This window comes from Perca flavescens, chromosome 18, assembly GCF_004354835.1.
Source record: "Perca flavescens isolate YP-PL-M2 chromosome 18, PFLA_1.0, whole genome shotgun sequence".
In the NCBI taxonomy this organism is placed as follows: Eukaryota; Metazoa; Chordata; class Actinopteri; order Perciformes; family Percidae; genus Perca; species Perca flavescens.
Genome location: NC_041348.1, coordinates 26769496 through 26788232, shown reverse-complemented (window position 1 = coordinate 26788232; position 18737 = coordinate 26769496). Strand labels below are relative to the sequence as shown.

The window sequence follows — 18737 nt, the reverse complement described above, 5'->3', positions numbered from 1 at the left end:
TTTCATGGTACTTTCTACTTTTACTCCACTACATTTATCTGACAGGTTTAGTTACTAGTTAGTTAACAAATTAAGATTTTTGCGCACAAAATACAATGTTTTATTATAAATTAAACTACCCAAAAATGTATAGGCCTACAAGTAAAGCTGAAATGATTAGACGACTTTAAAGTTAAACAGATCTTTTGGCATCGACTTTTAATTTAAGTACATTTTCCTATTGATACTTACATACCTTTAGTTAAGTAACATTTTCAATGCAGGACTTTTACTTGTAACACAGTATTTTTTACAGTGTGGTATTAGTACAGATCTGAATACTTCTTCCACCACTCGCTATATTTAAACAGAAATTTAACATAATCTCAAAATCTTTTGATGCCGATTTTGTACCTCAATTCATTGATGCAGCATTGTGCTGCTCTATTCTACAGCATACTCTAAAGCTATATCACGTTTGAGCTCAGACATGTAACAAAACACAGTCTCACCACACCCAATAGGGATATTGAGTATGGTCATTTATGTTAAGAGTATTGAAACTTTGAACCTATAGAGGTCAGCTCAACAATGCTTTACTGCTACAGAAGATTTAGTGTCGAGTTACCACAAAACAGGGTTCCCACGGTCGTCATGAGATCATTTTACTGGGACATCTTAAGCACATTTTCAATGACTGCAACCGTTAAGGTGTGTGTTATTATGTTTTCTAGCATACCAGTGCTTGAACTGAATGGGTTAATGTCTGCCTCTGGAAAGGGGCTGCTGTCCTGGGGGGTCTGGAAGATGTCTCCCTGTCCCTGGTTCTGTGTCTGCTTCGGAGTGGGGGGACTGCAGAAATCAAAGGCTGACTGACTCTGGAGGCTGCAGCCGGAGGTCGGGCCTCCATCGGCGAGTCCTGGGAAACAAACACGAGCACGTAGAAACTGAGGAAAAGCTAATTTAAAAACAACCTAATGCACAAACCTTTACTGTTTTAATACTGATACACAGACTCAAGACTGTTAAGACTTCAGTGTTAAACTTTTTCTGGTTATGCCGCAATGCCTCCCAAAAGCCACCAGGGGGCACACAGACTAACAGTGTGTAAGTGAATAAATAAATGAATGAATAATTAAATAAATAGAGAGAGCTCTGGATCACGCTACTATACTGGATACTACCACTGATGATAATAATAATAATTTTTTTTACATGAAAATTGTTCATTACAGACAAAAGTTTTGTTTTAACAAACACTCAGCAGTTTGAGATATATATATACACATATACATATACATACATACATACATACATACATACATACATACATACATACATACATACATACATACATACATACATATATATATATATATATATATATATATATATATATATATCTATCTATATCTATATCTATCCATCCCCCTGCTAGGTTGAAACTATACCTCTGTTCGGAGTGCCGGGAGGCTCTCTCTTCACATTGACGTTGCGGGGAGTGCCGGCCTCACCGGGCTGGAGCTGAGTGGGTGACTGCAGTTTGAGCTGGGGGGAAGGGGACTGGAGCTGGGGTGACGGCGATTGCAACTGGGAAAGGGACTGCGGCTGGGACAGGGGGGACTGGAGCTGAGGAAGCGGGGACTGGAGCTGAGGCAGGGAGGACTGGAGCTGAGCTGAGGGCTGCGAGGCTGGAGAGTGGAGTTGGGGGCCTCCTCCAGGGGTTGTTGAATCCTCACTGCCGTGTTTGACCTCACCCGGGCCTCTCAGGCCAGGCAGCAGCTGGGTGAGAGGGTCCATGTCAACAGGGCCACCAGAGATCTGAGGGAGAGAGATGGAGAGCGGAGCAGAAACAAACGAAAAAAGGGATAGAGATGAGGAATAAAAGACAGAATGGAAGAATGAACGGTTTAATGGCGTGAAAGTAATATATTAAAGAATAATGGGCGGCAGAAAAGAGGGGGCAACCGATCAGTGACCGAGAGATGGGGAGAGACAAAAGGTCAAAGGCCAGTGAGCTTCAAAGGCTGCAGCTGGTAGCTGAGCCTGCAGCGGAGACAAAGTCCAAGAAAATAAACATTCAACGTGATTTACAATGGCTGTAAGGAAACTGCCAATGCCGGAGCAAAGCTCAATAGAGCAAAATTCCAGTGCTTAATTGTATTCTTTCTCACAGAGCGCCGGTGTGCATTTGAAAGCAACAGTGTCAGCCCTGAAGGAGGACACTCATTTAAATTATTAGGCCATTAAACAGGCATGTGATTGGCAAAGGTCCAAAACGAAAAAGAAAATATATGGAGCATCTGCAGTCACGCCACGCACAAAATACCACCACGCCCTGATCATATACCACTCTCATTTATCAAATGTTTTTTTTGTGCGTTTAACTGGTTGAACTTGCGAGAAGCAATCATTCTACCTCACTAGCACCGAACAGAGGGCTAAATATTAGGCTTTTTCATGTTTGTGGAGGGTAACTTCAACAAAATATGAAAGTTTTGGACTTATAACTAGGACATTTCACATCATTTTGGACCATTATTATTAGAATTATTGCCCCAAAATGTTGTACTGCTTTTGCAGGATGTGAACACTGTATCAATAAGTTCCAGCACCCTTGCTGTGCCTGTAAGCCGTATAACGGCAGGGAAAACCCTCCCAGGGGGTTTCTTAAAAGCCTTGAATTATGCGTCGCTCAGAACAACTGCAGCTAAAGTTAAGCGGTTATCAACAGTTTTTGGGATTTCCCCACAGGGGTCTTTGTTATGGGCGTGTGCTGGGAGTTACTATCAGAACAATCCGATTGCCTGGAGAGTTTGATAGTTCGCGGACAACAACATCTGATTGGATAGATAGCCCATCTCATGCTCTCTCAGGTTTTTTTTACACCATCACAAATAAGAATGAATAGCAGGTAGGTAAGTAATAGTTTGTGTGCTGATTAGTTATGTTTACTGTACAATTAGCCTCGTCTACATGACCATTGCAAACACAAGCACATTGTACCAGGATAATTGTTCAAATACTAGGACTGGTTTGAGTTATTGCAGATCACAACACAGATCACAGCAACTGTACCGTGGAGTCTCGGCTGTCCCTGCGGCTGTCTCTGCAGTTCTCTCTGACGGGGCTTGATTTGGGGCTGATGCAAGCCGAGCTGCTGCAAACTCCTGCAGGTTTGGATGCACCTCTTGCTGCAGCAGTAGAGCCCGTACAGGCTGCTCCCTCCACGCTGGCTCTCTTCTCCACTTTTACCCTAACCGTCTGCAGGGTGAGAGCAGATGGAGGTGGAAGGTCCCCCAGGTCCTTTAAAAACAAATTACATTTCCATTAGTATTTTCCATGGCGTCTTGGCTCAAGGGAACAAATAATAGGGTTTTTACAGTACGGATATCAATGCTTGTGTATTATTTATTAGGGATGTACGTAATGATTCACATTGATCAAGGCTAACACAATTTATTTTTGTTTTGTGCCATGAACAGATTAAATCAAATCAGATCAAATAAACATTGATACATTAGTGGATTTCTTAATAATAAAAGAAAGTAACGAGTCCTAAATACTAGGGCTGTGCTCGATTGAAGAAATTCTTAGTCGACTAACACTCATTCAATTGTATCGACTAATCGATTAGTCGATTTAATCGACTAATCGATTAGTTGATTTAATCGATAAAGATCTGTAAATCTGAGTTTCTCCGCAAAGAGTCACGCAAAAGCACCACTTTAATTCTTGTGTTTACCAGAGATGTGCTCGTACGTTTCTTGGAAATAAGTCATTCAGCATGAAAAAAGCATAAAACATGACTAATCTAAGTTGACTAAGACCAAAACGACCGATTAGTCGACTAAGAGGGAGCAACTCTACTAAATACATACAAATGAAATGCATCAAAAATAAAAGGCATGGAAAGGGCCTGTTTAATGGTCACCTTTTCGTCTGTGTCCAGGAGAAAACGGAGTAGTTGATGGTCCTGTGGCTCTCTGGAGCTGGACTTGGGAGGTGATGCGTTAAGAGCTGGACTGGCAGGCAGCTCCCTCTTGATCTCAACATCGTGTTTGTTTAGTCCTTCCTCGGTGGTGGTGGAGCCGTCGTTGGGACTGGTGTCCTGGAGCAGCCGGTGCAGGATCTTATGCCGTTCCGTTAAGGTGCTGTGAGAGGCAGGGCACTGAGGGACAGGAGGAGGGTTTGGTGGAAGAGGTGATGAGGTGCAGTGGATTCTGTTGTTGTTAGGTTCAACTCCCGTCCCGTTGCTATCCAGGAGCTGATTGAGTCTGGGGTTACCCAGCTGTGAGGCAGAAGGAAGGGGGGCTTTAACAGAGTCCTCTCCCCGTCCTTCTCCTCCCTCTGGCGGTTTCGCAGATGGAGGCCGACTGGAGGAGCCGGTGGGTGTACTGGCTTGTCTCTGTAGGACAGGAGAGGTCAGGGAGAAGGACCCCGTTGACCCACCTACGGCGCCGCTACTACCATCACCGCCAGACTGCTGCTTGCTGAGGCTGCCTCCACTACTCAGCTCCCCCGCTGGGGAATGGAGGCCTGGTGTGGAAGGAGAGAAGGGGTTCCCCGGTACCCGAGGGCTTCCCCCTAACCCAGGACTGGCCCGTGGCATCCTGGGTGACATAAAAGAGGTAGGGGTGGCTGTGAGTGGGCTGCTCAAAGGAGAGGGGCTGTTGACCTGCTGGGGAAAGGTCCGATTGGGCGTCAGGTAGCCTGTGGGTGTGGCTGGATTATGTCCGTGGGAGGAGGTGTTGGTGTTGTTGGGGTGAAGGCCCGGGGTGGCGAGGCCGGCGCCTTGGGTCCAGTTGCTGCTGGGAGGGAGGGAAGGGGAGCGGGAGGGAGTTTGGGCAAGGCTGCCAAGGGTCGGAAGGCTGGGGTTAGTGTTTTCCTGAGAGCTAGAAGTGTTGTGTTCCCTGGAGGAAAAAAGGGGGAAAATAAAGAAAAAGATGACTGAAACCCGAGGAGACCATGTGGCCGAGCAGAAAGTTTGGAATGAGCGCCGAAAAAGGATCGTACCTGTCAATAGTGTGAATGCCCATAATGAAGGGCTGTACGTCAGGGTTGGGGGGGCAGCAGAACTTGCAGCGGGTTTGAGCGCTGAGCGGGGTGCCATCACTTAGCGCGAAATGGTACAACGGGCTGATAGCGGTGCCATGGCTCATCACTGATGGGGATATACCAAAACACACACACACCAAACACACAAGAAAAAAGAGGCAAACACAGGGTTTAGACTTTGGTCTCATGTCTTGTTTGTTTCCCTTCCCAGATTTATCCAGACTTCTAGAGCTCTGACTCCCCAAAAGGCCTAAATGATACTTTTGCATTAAGGCGTTGCAGCAGCTGCAAGCGATTTCAGTGTCGGGATAATTCAATACTGGTCTGTCCCTTAAACCTAATTAGGGCTGCAACTATCGATAACGCTCATTGTCAATTGATCTGTGTATCATTTTCTCGATAATCTATTAGCGGTTTGGTCTAGAAATGGTGACCAATGGTGTTTTCCAGGTCCAAGATGACGTCCTCAAACGTCTTGTTTTGTCCACAACTCAAATATATTCGGTTTACGGTCACAGAGGAGTGAAGAAACTAGAACATATTCACATTTAAGAAGCAGAGGTTTTTTTTTTTTTTTATAAAAACAAAATGACAAACCGATTCATCGATTTTCAAAATAGTTCGCAATAAATGTAATGGTTGACAACTAATTGATTGATCTTAGCAGCTCTAAACCTTATAACTATATGCATTTATTTTATACATGGTAATTAGGTTTTTATTCTCTCACAATCACCTTGTAATAGAGACAAAATAGTTTGCAATTGAAACAGCTTACCTAGACTAGGTAAGTTTTCCAGCAATACAGAGAGACAAACAAATGTGTCGGAAAAGAAGACAGTTCTTCAATGAGTCTCCAAGGCTCTACCGCACTGCTTAACTTTGGTTGGGATTAACTGGATCCATATCTGACATGATGTCAACATGTAAACACTTTAGAAAACTGGATTCAACTTCTAGACTTAGAAGATATCAGATCGATTTCAAGATGTGGTGGACAGATTGAGGATACTGTCCTGGTTTTAGCAGTTGGATTATGACTGTACTGAAAGAATTGGTCGAATAATCTATTACTTAATAGACACATTTCATTTTTTCTGTTCCGGTATTTATTGTTTATTCTTCTTAAAGGAACACGCCGACTTATTGGGAATTTAGCTTATTTACAGTAACCCCAAGAGTTAGACAAGTCCATACATACCCTTCTCATCTCCGTGCGTGCTGTAACGCTGTCTGAGAATATAGTTCCCGGTTTGTTTACGGTTAGAAGATGGCTGATGTTACGTTGTTTTTAGTACACGCTGTGACTCTACAAATCACAACATGTAAATGCGTATCAATGATTTCTGGAAGTTGAACAATCAATCGCGGCTACTCACCCTCAAGCAGCAGCTTCTTGGCGTGGGAGGGCTCTTTGCCCTGCGGCTGAAAGAAAGCGTAGATGCACTTCCTGACCAGGTCCTCCCAGCCAGGCCGGCCTGTCGCCCGCAAAGCACTAGTTTCTATGGAGATGATCTTCCCTGGAGGAGAGCAACACACACACACACACACACACACACACACACACACACACACACACACACACACACACACACACACACACAGTCTTCACAGATTTCAAGACCCCATGAAAAAGTTGTTTTTGAGTTGGAACTTTTCCTAAAATGCTCTTAAGCATATTTTTCTCTAACTAAATAGTTTTACGACTTTTCAGTCTAACTGGACATAAATACATATTATTGATATAGAATGATAACAAAAATGTTTAAAGCATGATAAGAGTATATCTGTAAATTCTGCTAGACTTCTCAAAAGTCTATCGTATTCCAGGAATCCTGACAATTATATTACACCTGTGAATATGTCTCTGTGTGTGTGTGTGTGTGTGTGTGTGTGTTACCTGTAGGGTCCTGCTTCGTAATGAAAGACTCAGTGCTCAAAGGCTGGGCGCGAGGTATCCGACAGGCAATACAGATCAGGCAGCTCTGCAGGTCTGAAGAAAGAAAGGAAATGAGCGGTGAGTTTTGTTTGTCAGCGTGAGTGCGAGTGTGTGTGTGTGTGTGTGTGTGTGTGTGTGTGTGTCGGGTACTGTAAGCCACAGAAAACCAAAGGTATTGGGGACAAAGGGAAACAAAAAAAAAAAAAAAAAAAAAAAAAGAAAAATAGATGTGCCTGTCAAAACTGCCATGGAAAGATATATTTATATTTTTCTAATATCCCTCTCAGATACACGCAGTTGGTAAGAAATACATGACAACCTGTCAAAACTCAAAAATCTGATCATCTTTTTGGCTTCTCTGTATAAATGACATGTTCTAACAGCCGATCAAAACTTGGAAATGTGTCAAGTGAGCTGTCAATCGTAACTCTGATGCAAACAACAGATGTTGGGAGTTAAAATCTACCCAAAAAATAGAAAGACGTAGGATTAAGAGTAAGCTAACCCTAACCCTGTGAGTACAATTCTACAATCCACAAGAGCCCGTTCTTATCAAAATGATTAAAAGCAGGCAGAGTTCAACAGCACGGTAAATCTGCAATGCATCACTCAGTTTTATCAAGGCCATTGTACCAACGACTCCAAGAAAATATAAAAATGTCCTGCAAGAATCTGGTCACTGTCCAACTGGTCAGATAGTGGAAGCTGTGATAGTGGAACATTGCAACATCGTTCGACCACTATTCAAAACTTTGACTCAGTAAAAAGATGGAAAAAAGGAAAATCACGCACTTTGCTCTTGCTATAGCATCACCATTTGTTAAAGAATAATAAATGGTGCGGGATTTTCCTTTTTCCCCCCCCCAAGTATGTGATCATTTCCACCACACCTGCACAGAATTGTTGGATGTGTCTTCGAAAAGTTTCCTCAGTAAAAAAGTACAAAAAGTATTTTGGACTATAACTATCACCCTCTTAAAGTATACTCTGCGTCCTCCGGTATACAAAAACAAGTTTCATAAGAATTTGTATCTTTTGTGGTATAAGTATACAGCATTTATACCGCTAATTTAATAAAAATAAGAAGAAAGGCCTTCACAGAAATAAAGATAGATATATATATATATATATATATATATATATATATATATATATATATATATATATATACAGTGGGGGAAATAAGTATTTGACCCCTTGCTGATTTTGCAGGTTTGCCCACTTACAAAGAATGCAAAAATCTACAATTTTAATCATATGTACATTCTAAAAGTGAAAGACAGAATCCCAAAAAAAATTCCAGAAAATCACATCATATGAATTTATTAAAATTGATAACCATCTGATGAGGAAAAACAAGTATTTGACCCCCTGGACAAACAGCAAGTATTCTGGCTCCTACAAGCCAGTTAGTCTTTCTTTAAGACACAGCCCCAATCCGAACCAATTATCTACATCAAATACACCTGCCTCACCTCGTTACCTGTATAAAAGACACCTGTCAACACCCAAACAACTAGCATCCAACATCACCACCATGGGCAAGACCAAAGAGCTTTCTACGGACATCAGGGACAAGATTGTTGATCTGCACAAGGCTGGGATGGGCTACAAGAGAATCGGAAAGCAACTTGGAGAGAAAAGATCAACTGTCGGTGCAGTTATCAGGAAATGGAAGAAGCACCACACCACCGCCAACCCCTCGGTCTGGGCCTCCACACAAGATCTTGCCTCGTGGGGTGTCCCTGATCATGCGAACAGTGAGGAATCATCCCAAAACCACAAGGGGGGAACTGATGAATCAACTGAAGGCAGCTGGGACCACAGTTACAAAAAAACGGTTGGTAACACACTACGCCGTCATGGATTGAAATCCTGCAGCGCACGCAAGGTCCCCCTGCTCAAGAAGAAACATGTACAGGCCCGCATGAAGTTCGCCATTCACCACCTGGACGACTCAGAAGAGGCCTGGAAGAAGGTGATGTGGTCAGATGAGACCAAAATAGAACTTTTTGGCCTCAACTCAACTCGTCGTGTTTGGAGGGCAAAGAACACCGAGTACAACCCAAAGAACACCATCCCCACCGTCAAGCATGGTGGTGGCAACATCATGCTTTGGGGGTGCTTTTCAGCCAAGGGGACGGGACAACTCCATCGTATTGAAGGGAGGATGGACGGGGTCATGTATCGTGGAATTCTGGACCGACATCTCCTTCCCTCAGTGAGAGAGCTGAAGATGGGTCGAGGATGGGTGTTTCAGCACGACAACGACCCTAAGCACACCGCCAAAGCAACAAAAGAGTGGCTGAAGAAGAAGCACATCAAGGTTCTGGAGTGGCCTAGCCAGTCTCCAGACCTGAATCCGATTGAAAATCTTTGGAGGGAGCTTAAAATTCGAGTTGCCAGGCGACAACCTCGGAACCTGAATGATTTGGAGGCTGTCTGCAGGGAGGAGGGCCAACATCCCTGCCGAAATGTGCACAAACCTTGTCACCAACTATAAAAACCGTTTGACATCTGTGCTGGCCTATAATGGCTTTTCTACAAAATATTAACATGCTGTTTGTCCAGGGGGTCAAATACTTGTTTTTCCTCATCAGATGGTTATCAATTTTAATAAATTCATATGATGTGATTTTCTGGAATTTTCTTTGGGATTCTGTCTTTCACTGTTAGAATGTACATATGATTAAAATTGTAGATTTTTGCATTCTTTGTAAGTGGGCAAACCTGCAAAATCAGCAAGGGGTCAAATACTTATTTCCCCCACTGTATATATATATATATATATATATATATATATATATATATATATATATATATATATATATATATATATATATTACACATTGTATTATAATCAGATTTCCTAGTATAAATCTTCTGTATTGATATTGGTTTTAACAACTGTACAATCTATTGACTGAGTGCACGTGTGTGTGTGTGTGTGTGTGTGTGTGTGTGTGTGTGTGTGTGTGTGTGTGTGTGTGTGTGTGTGTGTGTGTGTGTGTGTGTGTGTGCATGTACCATCTCCCTCCTCCTGCATGGTCCGTGGCTGGGACACGGTGAAACACTGCATGATCTCATATTGCTGCAGAGCCTCCGGATTTTCGGAGTCCATCTCGTCCGGTGGCCTTTTCAGCATGCGACAGTTGAAGGTGTGGCTGTTCCTTCTGCCAGGTTCCTGTGACCACGGCACGCCATTTACTGGACAGAGGGGAACATAAACACCGAGTTTAGTATTGATAAGTAAAATTAACTGTTGTTATTGAGATGTTAAAGGCACCCTGTGGATGTGAATTATGTTTTTATTAGCCGGTCACTGTTTATTTTTGTCCTGCAATACACATCCCTGCCAGAGGCGTTATTATCATAGACAGTGAAATAAATGGATACAGCGACACCATAGACCTCGACGGAGACCAGTGAAGTCAATTAGAAACCCTTTTCCAGTGATGGCTGAGCGTTACTGCGCAGCCTCAAACTGAGCTTGAAGACGTAGCTGTGACGTGAGCAACCTGTCTGAAAGTTGTAAGTCTTCTGGTAGCTGTGCCAAAAGAAATCTGTTGGTTCGTGGATAAATGTTACTTCATATGAATTCACTTGCCACATACCGAAGTATTTCCAATCCATCTTAACGTTGCTGAAATATTTTGTTCCGAGGCTTTCACGGACTCTCTATAGGCTTCTCCCTTGACCGTATGCCTCCACGTCCCCAACTGCCTGCGAGCTTATCCTGACTATACGGTAATTTCTCTACAGAAAGTTGTGTGGTTATGACACAATCGTTAGCCTATTTTTTACAAAAATGGCTGCTACGGGGCTATAACGTGAGGCACAAGGTAATGGAGTTTTTTATACATATTCGTGTTTCTTTAGAAATAAACAATGCACAAATAGAGTCTTTAAACACTTCAGATGTAAAGTTATTCACTGTCAAATTGACGCCAAAATGAATGGGAGTCAATGGGATGCTAGCGGAAGGTGATGGCTTGTTAGCCTCAGAATCTCCCCGGCCATAGGTTGCTCGCTTACCCCCTTGGTTATTATGGATCCCATGTAACTTCTAGGCAAGTCCCGCCCTACGAAGCAACTTGATTGGTTGGGGTTAGGCATTGACCTTGAGTGGTTAAGGTAAGGATATCTGATTGGTCAGAGGATAGATACAAATTGGGTTACGTTACCTTGCGTAAGCATGCACACCTGGCCAATAGTAGTGTTTGAATGCTATTGAAGGGCAGGTCTTGCCTAGAAGTTGTGTGGGTTCCATAATAACGCCTGCTAGAGGCTTCACACTATTCCACTGACTTACTAGCGGCGGTAATGAGCCAACAAACGCAGCTGTGTGCGGAAGAAAAAAGGTTTTGTAAATGTTTTATGAGTTAGGATAAGGAAGTTTTTAAAAATACAATAAACTAATTGATGCGATACCTTGATATAAATTAAGTTGACACAGCCGCGGTCAACTCAAAAGATAGGTGTTTTGTTATACAAGGTATTTTTTGTTAGATTATTTTATGGATAGGACAGCTATCAGGGGAGAGAGAGAGGGTCAAGACATGCAGGAAATCGTCACAGGTCGGACTCGAACCCTGGACCTTCTGCGTCGAGGCATAAACCTCTGTATATGTGCACCTGCTCTACCAACTAAGCTAACCAGCTTAACCGTGATCCCCATAGACATGGTTGCTTCTTTGGCATTTTTGTAACATTTTTTAAATTAAGCTTTTTTTCCCTTTCCCTTTATTTAAAAAAGTAAACCTGTCAAAAAAATAATTTTTCCTCAAATAAATAATGTTTGCAATAGTATCTTTGTCCTGGGGCCCGTTTCACCAAATGTGCAGGATGAGATCATTTCTAGGGCCCCCTCTTCGTCGATTAATCGGTCGATTTCTCTGGTTTTTTATTTTATTTTTTTATTTCCAAGAAACCTTTGAGCACATCTCTGGTAAACAACAATTTAAAGTGGTGCTTTTGCAGAAATTCAATTTTACAGATCTGTCGATTAAATCGATAGTCCGACAAAATCACGTGTGTTAGTCGACTAAGAATTTCTGTAGCAGTAGTGAGAACAAATCTTTTTTCGTTCCTCAAAATAATAATCAGTTTGCACTAGTATCTTTGACAGCTCTGTTCGCACAACAACAGTCCTGGGGCCCGTTTCACCAAATCTGCTGCAAGAGATCATTTCACCTTGCGCTCATTTTGAACATATATGAGCATACTTGCAATCCATCCACAAGCACATGAAATCCCTGAAGGAGTCACAAATGTATCTGAGACAACAAATTGTGAAATGTGGCACTGCCACCATTGGTGATCTGCGTCTAAACAATGCTCAAAAATCGCATTGTTGAATCGGGCACCTGATTTCCAGTGTTGCACTTTCAAGCAAGCCAAATCCAAATGTCCTCTTGGCTCATTTCAAATGTTTTTTCAAGGTTGCTGGAAGATGCCAACGTTGTTGAGTGAGTAATCACTCCTGGCTCAAAATGAATGCAGCAGACATTTGCAGCTGCTACACACCATATTAAAAGGTGCTCTAAGCGATGTTCGGCAACGTTACTTCTCATTGACGTTCAAAGTATTATCAAACAAAACGGAGGCTAGCTCGCGCCTCCCTCCCTCCTCATCCCGTCCCCTCACCCTCCCTTCTACGCACTAACCCCCCCAAACGCCACCCCCAAATCCTTCTTGTCGGTTATTGGCTGGAACACTGTTTGTTATGTTTCGTGGGTGCAGGTTGGCGCAGTTTGTTTTAGTTGCTATTTGTGGAGCCTGGGCTGTCTACAGATACCGCGTTTTTTTTTACAGTGTGTTCAGGGGACAGGCAACTAGCGGATAAAGGAGATGTTTGCTGTATGTGACAAAAAATGTTGTACCCTAAAAAATGCGTGACATCGCTTAGAGCACCTTTAAGAAAAGTGTATTTTCTTTATTTTGCCCAGGTGTCTTTTTTTGGGTTCAGTTTATGAAACAAAGCACCCTAAAATCTCACCTAGAAGACCCTCCTTTAAGAGTAATGCGTGTGTGGCTAAAATGTCACTTTTATTTAGTTACTATAGGAGAGTGGGTTTTAAAGATCTCCGTTTCCAGGGAGAAAGGAGAGCTGTAGTGACTGACACAACATTAAAAGCAGTTAGAAGATCATTACAGAAAAAGTGTTGTTGCCTCCCTCATCCCACCTCTGTTTTCACTATAATCTCTTCTCAAGGTTGTGGCTTAAAAAAAAAAGAAAAATAACATTATCACAAAGAAGAAAGTCATTGTTACACTCTTCCCTCAATCCTCACACTCACCCACACATTCTCTCTACTCTGACCCTATCTGAGCACATTTTGCAGCTTTGACAAAAGCACTTAAAAACTTTGAATTAAAAATTTCCACAGTTCTTCACTCGGTCCTTCATCGTGGCTCTTCAAATGTGCTTTAGCTGCAATATTTTCCATCAATAAACCAAGTTAATTATCTGTATTTAGGACTATATTCTGATTCTGCTGCCAAAACCCATCTCCCTAATGGGTTCCATTGGCATGGAAACTGTCAAATTTGAAGATACTGAAAATGCAATTACCAAATATCTTTTAAAAAATAACGACTATTGGCATCTTAAACCTAGGATGTAAAGTATTAAGACAGCAGATGCATGCACACTCCTCCATACTTGCAGCACACTTACCCAGGCTTTTGGGCAGCAGATTGCGAACAAATTCATTGTGGTCTCCCACATGGAGGATGCTGTAGACACTTGAGGTCATCAGCTCCCCCTGGGCGTATCCAAGGTAACCCGTCACGTTCTCCGAAACAAAGACGATGCGGCCCTCCCGGTTGACGACGAAGAAAAACCCATCAAGGGCCTGGATGAGGAGAGGAGGAGGAAAGGAAAATGAGGTTGTGTGAGTTGAATTTGGAGTAAAAATCCCAGCAGTGGTGAGGGAAGGGTGTGTGTGTGTGTGTGTGTGTGTGTGTGTGTGTGTGTGTGTGTGTGTGTGTGTGTGTGTGCAAGATTGTTAGGGGTGTTGTAGTCTATATCCATGATGTTCCACTTTTAGGATTACTTTATGATAAATTATGCGAGATGTCCTTCTTTAACTAACCTTTTCTTTGTGTTGCCGTTCTAAACTCCGGTGGATTTCTGAGGACTATGGTGAACTGCTCCTCAGATCTCTGCAGGGTAAATCCAGACAGCTAGCTAGACTATCTGTCCAATCTGAGTTTTCTGTTGCACGACTAAAACAACTTTTGAACGTACACATGTTCCACCAAAAGAAGTTCCTTCCCGAGTCTATTTTGCAGAGGCACCGTTGCTCTGTCTGGCACTTAGCACCGCCCAAGATGATTGTGATTGGTTTAAAGAAATGCCAATAAACCAGAGCACGTTTTTCTCCCATCACGGAATGCTGTGTGGACTAGCCAGACCCTCCTCCGCAGCGCTGTTGAGGAAGGTCTGGCAACGCAAGACTAATATATGTCTGCTTGCTTGAATTTGTCGATGAAAACCACGTGTAGCAATATATAATAATGATGCGAGGCATCGTGATATCAGATCGTTTCAAATCGTTGACAGGATCATTGTAATTAAATTGAGAGACCAGCGATTCCCACCCCTAGTGATTGTGTGTGTGTTGTTCACCTCTAGCAGCATGGGCCCCAGGGCCTCCTTCTCCACCAGCCCCTGGCTACTGGAGGAGATGTCGCTCTTCTGCACCTCCTCATCCGGAGACAGAAGAGCTGCTTTCTCTGTCAGGAGGGAGAAGAAAAAAAACAAATCAGAAATCTGAACACACAGACAAAGGCTTCCTGTAAAATAGCACACGTTATTCCAAAAAAAGACACACAAAACACTTTTAGAAACTTTAAGACCTGGACGCCGAAGCCCCCAATAGGCAAACCTCGCATTCAGCACCAGATCTTTACATGTAAAACCGTAAAATCCTTTGAGAATCAATTAAGAACGGTTATATGCTTTTGTTTGTCAGGATTCTTTGGAATGGAATCCAATTTTAACAACATGAATATGAGAAAATAAAATGTGAGAGAGGTGAGAGGTGTACTGTACATACATACACAACTCGTCATTTATTTTGTCATAAAGTAAAAAAAAAAAAAAAAAAAAAGTAAGTTTGAGTGTAATAAAAGCATTTTTATAGCTTGGAAGCAAAGAAATTCATTTTTAAATCAGTGAAAAATGTCTTTGTAACGCAACTGATCAACAAAACTCAAGTGTGCACACATCTTCATAGCTGAGTATTTGGTTAAGCTGTGTGTGTGTGTGTGTGTGTGTGTGTGTGTGTGTGTGTGTGTGTGTGTGTGTGTGTGTGTGTGTGTGTGTGTGTGTGTGTGTGTGTGTTTCCCTTACCCTGCTCACGCCGTTTCATCTGCTGGATTTGGTCCACGGTGCTCTTGAGGATGTGGCACTTGTCCGGCTTGACACTGAGACTGGCAATGTCTCCCATGTTGGATGACAGCAGCTCAGCCAGCTCCTCGATGTAGCGGCACTCCAGCTCCCGCCTCCGCTTCTCCACACTACAGAGTCAGACGCGTTCGTAGACAGCCGTGAGTTTCAGACACACAATCACTTGCATTTGGTCCATTTCTTTTAAAGATACACAAAGAAAGTGAGCTGTGATTCCACATTTCAGGTCTCTAAGGATTTGATTCCAATATTGATAAGTGCGAATGAATCAATTATTCCTTTGGTCTTTAAAACATCAGGTGTGTGTGTGTGTGTGTGTGTGTGTGTGTGTGTGTGTGTGTGTGTGTGTGTCGGCATCCAAGTCATTTAGAATCACTCTGAATGCGTCCAAAGAGACCAGCTCCTGAAGATTAAGGTGATTTTTTTGGTATTTATTGGCCAACCTGTACATCAATACTGAGTGTCCTGGCCAAGACTGGCAGCAGCACAAATAACATATTGAAGTATTTTTAAGATATAAAAAAAAAAAACATACTTTAACATTTAAAACATCTACAGCCAGATGTGCCGACATCCAAGTCATTTAGTATCACTTTAAATGCGTCCAGTGAGACCAGCCTCTGAAGATTAAGATGATTTTGCAGCTGATTCCCAGCCGAGGGGGCAGCATACTTAAACGTCCCTTTTTCCCAATTCAGTCCTTGATTTAGAGACAGATAGTAGGAATACACCCTGGGAGCAAAGACAACTATTTCCCATACTCTTTTGCAGTGTGTAGATCCATAAGTAAGAAGGACAAATCAACCTTATAAATAAGAATATGCCAATGGTTACGTCTAACCATTGGCTAATATATTAGAAAGTATCTAGCATGTATAGGCATTGTGATGCATGCATGTACATGCAACATTGTCATAGTCCAGCACAGACATACAGGTGGCAGCAACAACTCCTTTTGGCCTCAAAGGAAAAGCAAGACTATAAAATAAAAATTTCAAATTAATTAAAAAAATAAAGTTGCAGCCCTGATCTTTACTTGACTTCGTGATGCTTCTGTTTAAGTCCATCTTAACATTGTGCTGTTTAATGTCAACTAAAATTATTTAGAGATTAAAAAAATTTAATTTCTGTTTCTTTTTCAAACAACAGGTGGTTTAAATGATCAGTGTCAGAGTTGGGCAATGTGTAAGTAACATCACAATGTGCTGTTAAAGTGCAGAGAATTTTCACCCAGCTGCCTGTAATTTGTTTCCGTTATGTGTAAACAAGAAAGTTTAGCCACAAGTCATGTCAAGTGATATGTGGTAAACATGAAAAAAAAGTGTGTATATGTGAGTATGTGTGTGAGACGATAACAGCAAAAGTAGGTCAGTGCATTGGCCGGCCAGAACACACAGGCGTGGTGACCAAGTGAGGGAGGGGTGAGGAGGGGGAGGACGCTGCTGTGTGAATGCGCAGGTCAGTGGTTGTGTGCAGTTGCTGTAGAAATGCTGCCTGGGCTGTTACATCACCTTACATCAGGCACTGGGCTTTATAGACTCGCACACAGTACACTGACTACATTCATTCCTTCACCACTACATGATCTACCTTACATAAACACTAACCTAAAAGCACTTTGAGATTTGTTTTAAATGTAAAGTGCGCCCGATCAGCTTTTTTGACCCCCGATCCGATTTGAAAAAATATTGAATATCTGCCGATACCGAGTCCCGATCCAATACTTGTATTTGCTCAGCTGCACACCGTTTTTTTGTTTACAAAAATAACTAAGCAAACAAAGTAACTCAAATATGTTTTAAGCTTAATAAGTCTTTTCTCTCAACACCAAAACTGTTTTCTCTAAGATCCCACCCCCAACCAAAGCATAAACAGTTTCATATTCCCCACTGGACAACGAAAACTAAACTTAGTGACTCGACTTGCGCTTAATAGTCAATCTTTGATTTTGTTTTTGTGTTTACCGATGTTGGCTCCAGGGAATAGCGACCTGAAAGCCTGGTTTCCTGGTGGAATCGAGGACAAAGTGTGGAGGATTGGAGTAATCCGCTTCTGTAAAACGGATGACTGAGAAAGACGGACTTTTTGTACTCGTTGCCAAGGGAGATCAAGCTATGAGACACTCTCTGAACGGACACTGGCGATGTCAGTGCCGGCATCCAGGCAGTCTGGCTGCTGCGTCTGGCTCAGGGCGTGGGGGGTTAAAGGCAGCGGCCACTACAAGCTGATGTACACGATCAGAGTAAGGTAATCGGGGCGAATGCCGATCCCCGATACTGTAATCGGGACATTCCTAATTATGCAATATTATCTTATACTGATATTATAATATCTGCAATAGCCTTTTAGAGATTTGAATTTTCTTTTTCTCGTGTCGTCACCCCCAGTGTTGGAGGAAATATTTAGATCCTTTACTTAAGTAAAAGTACCAATACCACACTGTTACCATGAAAAGTCCTGCATTGAAAATGTTACTTAAGTGAAAGAATGCAAGTATAATAATAAGTATAAAGAATATATTCTTAATAAGTAATAAAAGCAGATGTCCCATGTGACTGTTATATTATTTATTAAATCATTAGATTATTATTACTCAATGTAAAAGCCGGATTTTACTGTTTTAGTTGGTTGAGGTGGAGCTCATTTTGAACTATTAAAGGGATACTTTGCCTACTTTGCACATACTTCCATTTCATTTTTACATACATATTTCTTTCTATTTTGTTTACATAACTCTTATTCTATTTTATTTCTTATTTTTATTTGTTCTTATAATTTCTCTATATATTTCTACTCAAGAATGGAGTTCAGTAAAGTATTTTGATTGATTAATTGATTGATTTAAACCAGCTCTGTGTCATGGCAGTGTTGGCAGAGGAACGCTGTGTGGCGGCTTCCCTCCGTTGTGCTGCTCTCCGCGGGGCACCAGCTGATACTCTTTGCTGTTTTGTATTCCTCCAATGTCAAGTCGTGTCCCTTAAATTCACAAATGTCTGCAGCCTGTTTTTGCCTGGGGATGTAATGCTAACGTTTGTGTTGTCGCTAACGGAACAAAGAACACGTGGCTGGGTCTTTACCTTTGCCCTGATGTGTCACATGGTGAGCCCTTCCTCTTGCGTGACTCTGGCGTGGCAGGGTCCAGAGGGTTTTCCCCTACTGCACTCATTTTCAGCTTTAACTGACCTGCGGAGGAGGAACACAACTTAAAGCAAGGAAAGGGTAACAGGTAATAATGCAGTTCTCCCCAAAAACCTGAACACAAAACAGTTGTAAACAGGGCTGGGTATGGTTTAAAAATGTTGGATACCTGTACCCTGACAAAGCACACCTGTGAAGTGAAAACCA

At 42.3% G+C, this 18737-nt stretch overlaps 1 protein-coding gene across 2 annotated transcripts in view; it reads right to left on the bottom strand.

Moving 5' to 3' along the window:
• The window catches only part of ncoa1 (nuclear receptor coactivator 1), a 71625-nt gene that overhangs the window by 17505 nt on the left and 35383 nt on the right, over positions 1–18737 (bottom strand). For both annotated transcript variants that reach the window (XM_028605034.1, XM_028605035.1), the window contains exons 3-14: positions 18470–18575; positions 15336–15502; positions 14610–14716; positions 13656–13833; positions 10004–10183; positions 6938–7030; positions 6417–6557; positions 4996–5143; positions 3914–4892; positions 3058–3285; positions 1431–1800; positions 719–898 (exon numbers count right to left, since the gene is read on the bottom strand). In XM_028605034.1, coding sequence (XP_028460835.1) covers positions 719–898; positions 1431–1800; positions 3058–3285; positions 3914–4892; positions 4996–5143; positions 6417–6557; positions 6938–7030; positions 10004–10183; positions 13656–13833; positions 14610–14716; positions 15336–15502; positions 18470–18558 — 2860 coding nt within the window. In that variant the 5' untranslated portion in view covers positions 18559–18575. The remainder of the gene's footprint in view (positions 1–718; positions 899–1430; positions 1801–3057; positions 3286–3913; positions 4893–4995; positions 5144–6416; positions 6558–6937; positions 7031–10003; positions 10184–13655; positions 13834–14609; positions 14717–15335; positions 15503–18469; positions 18576–18737) is intronic.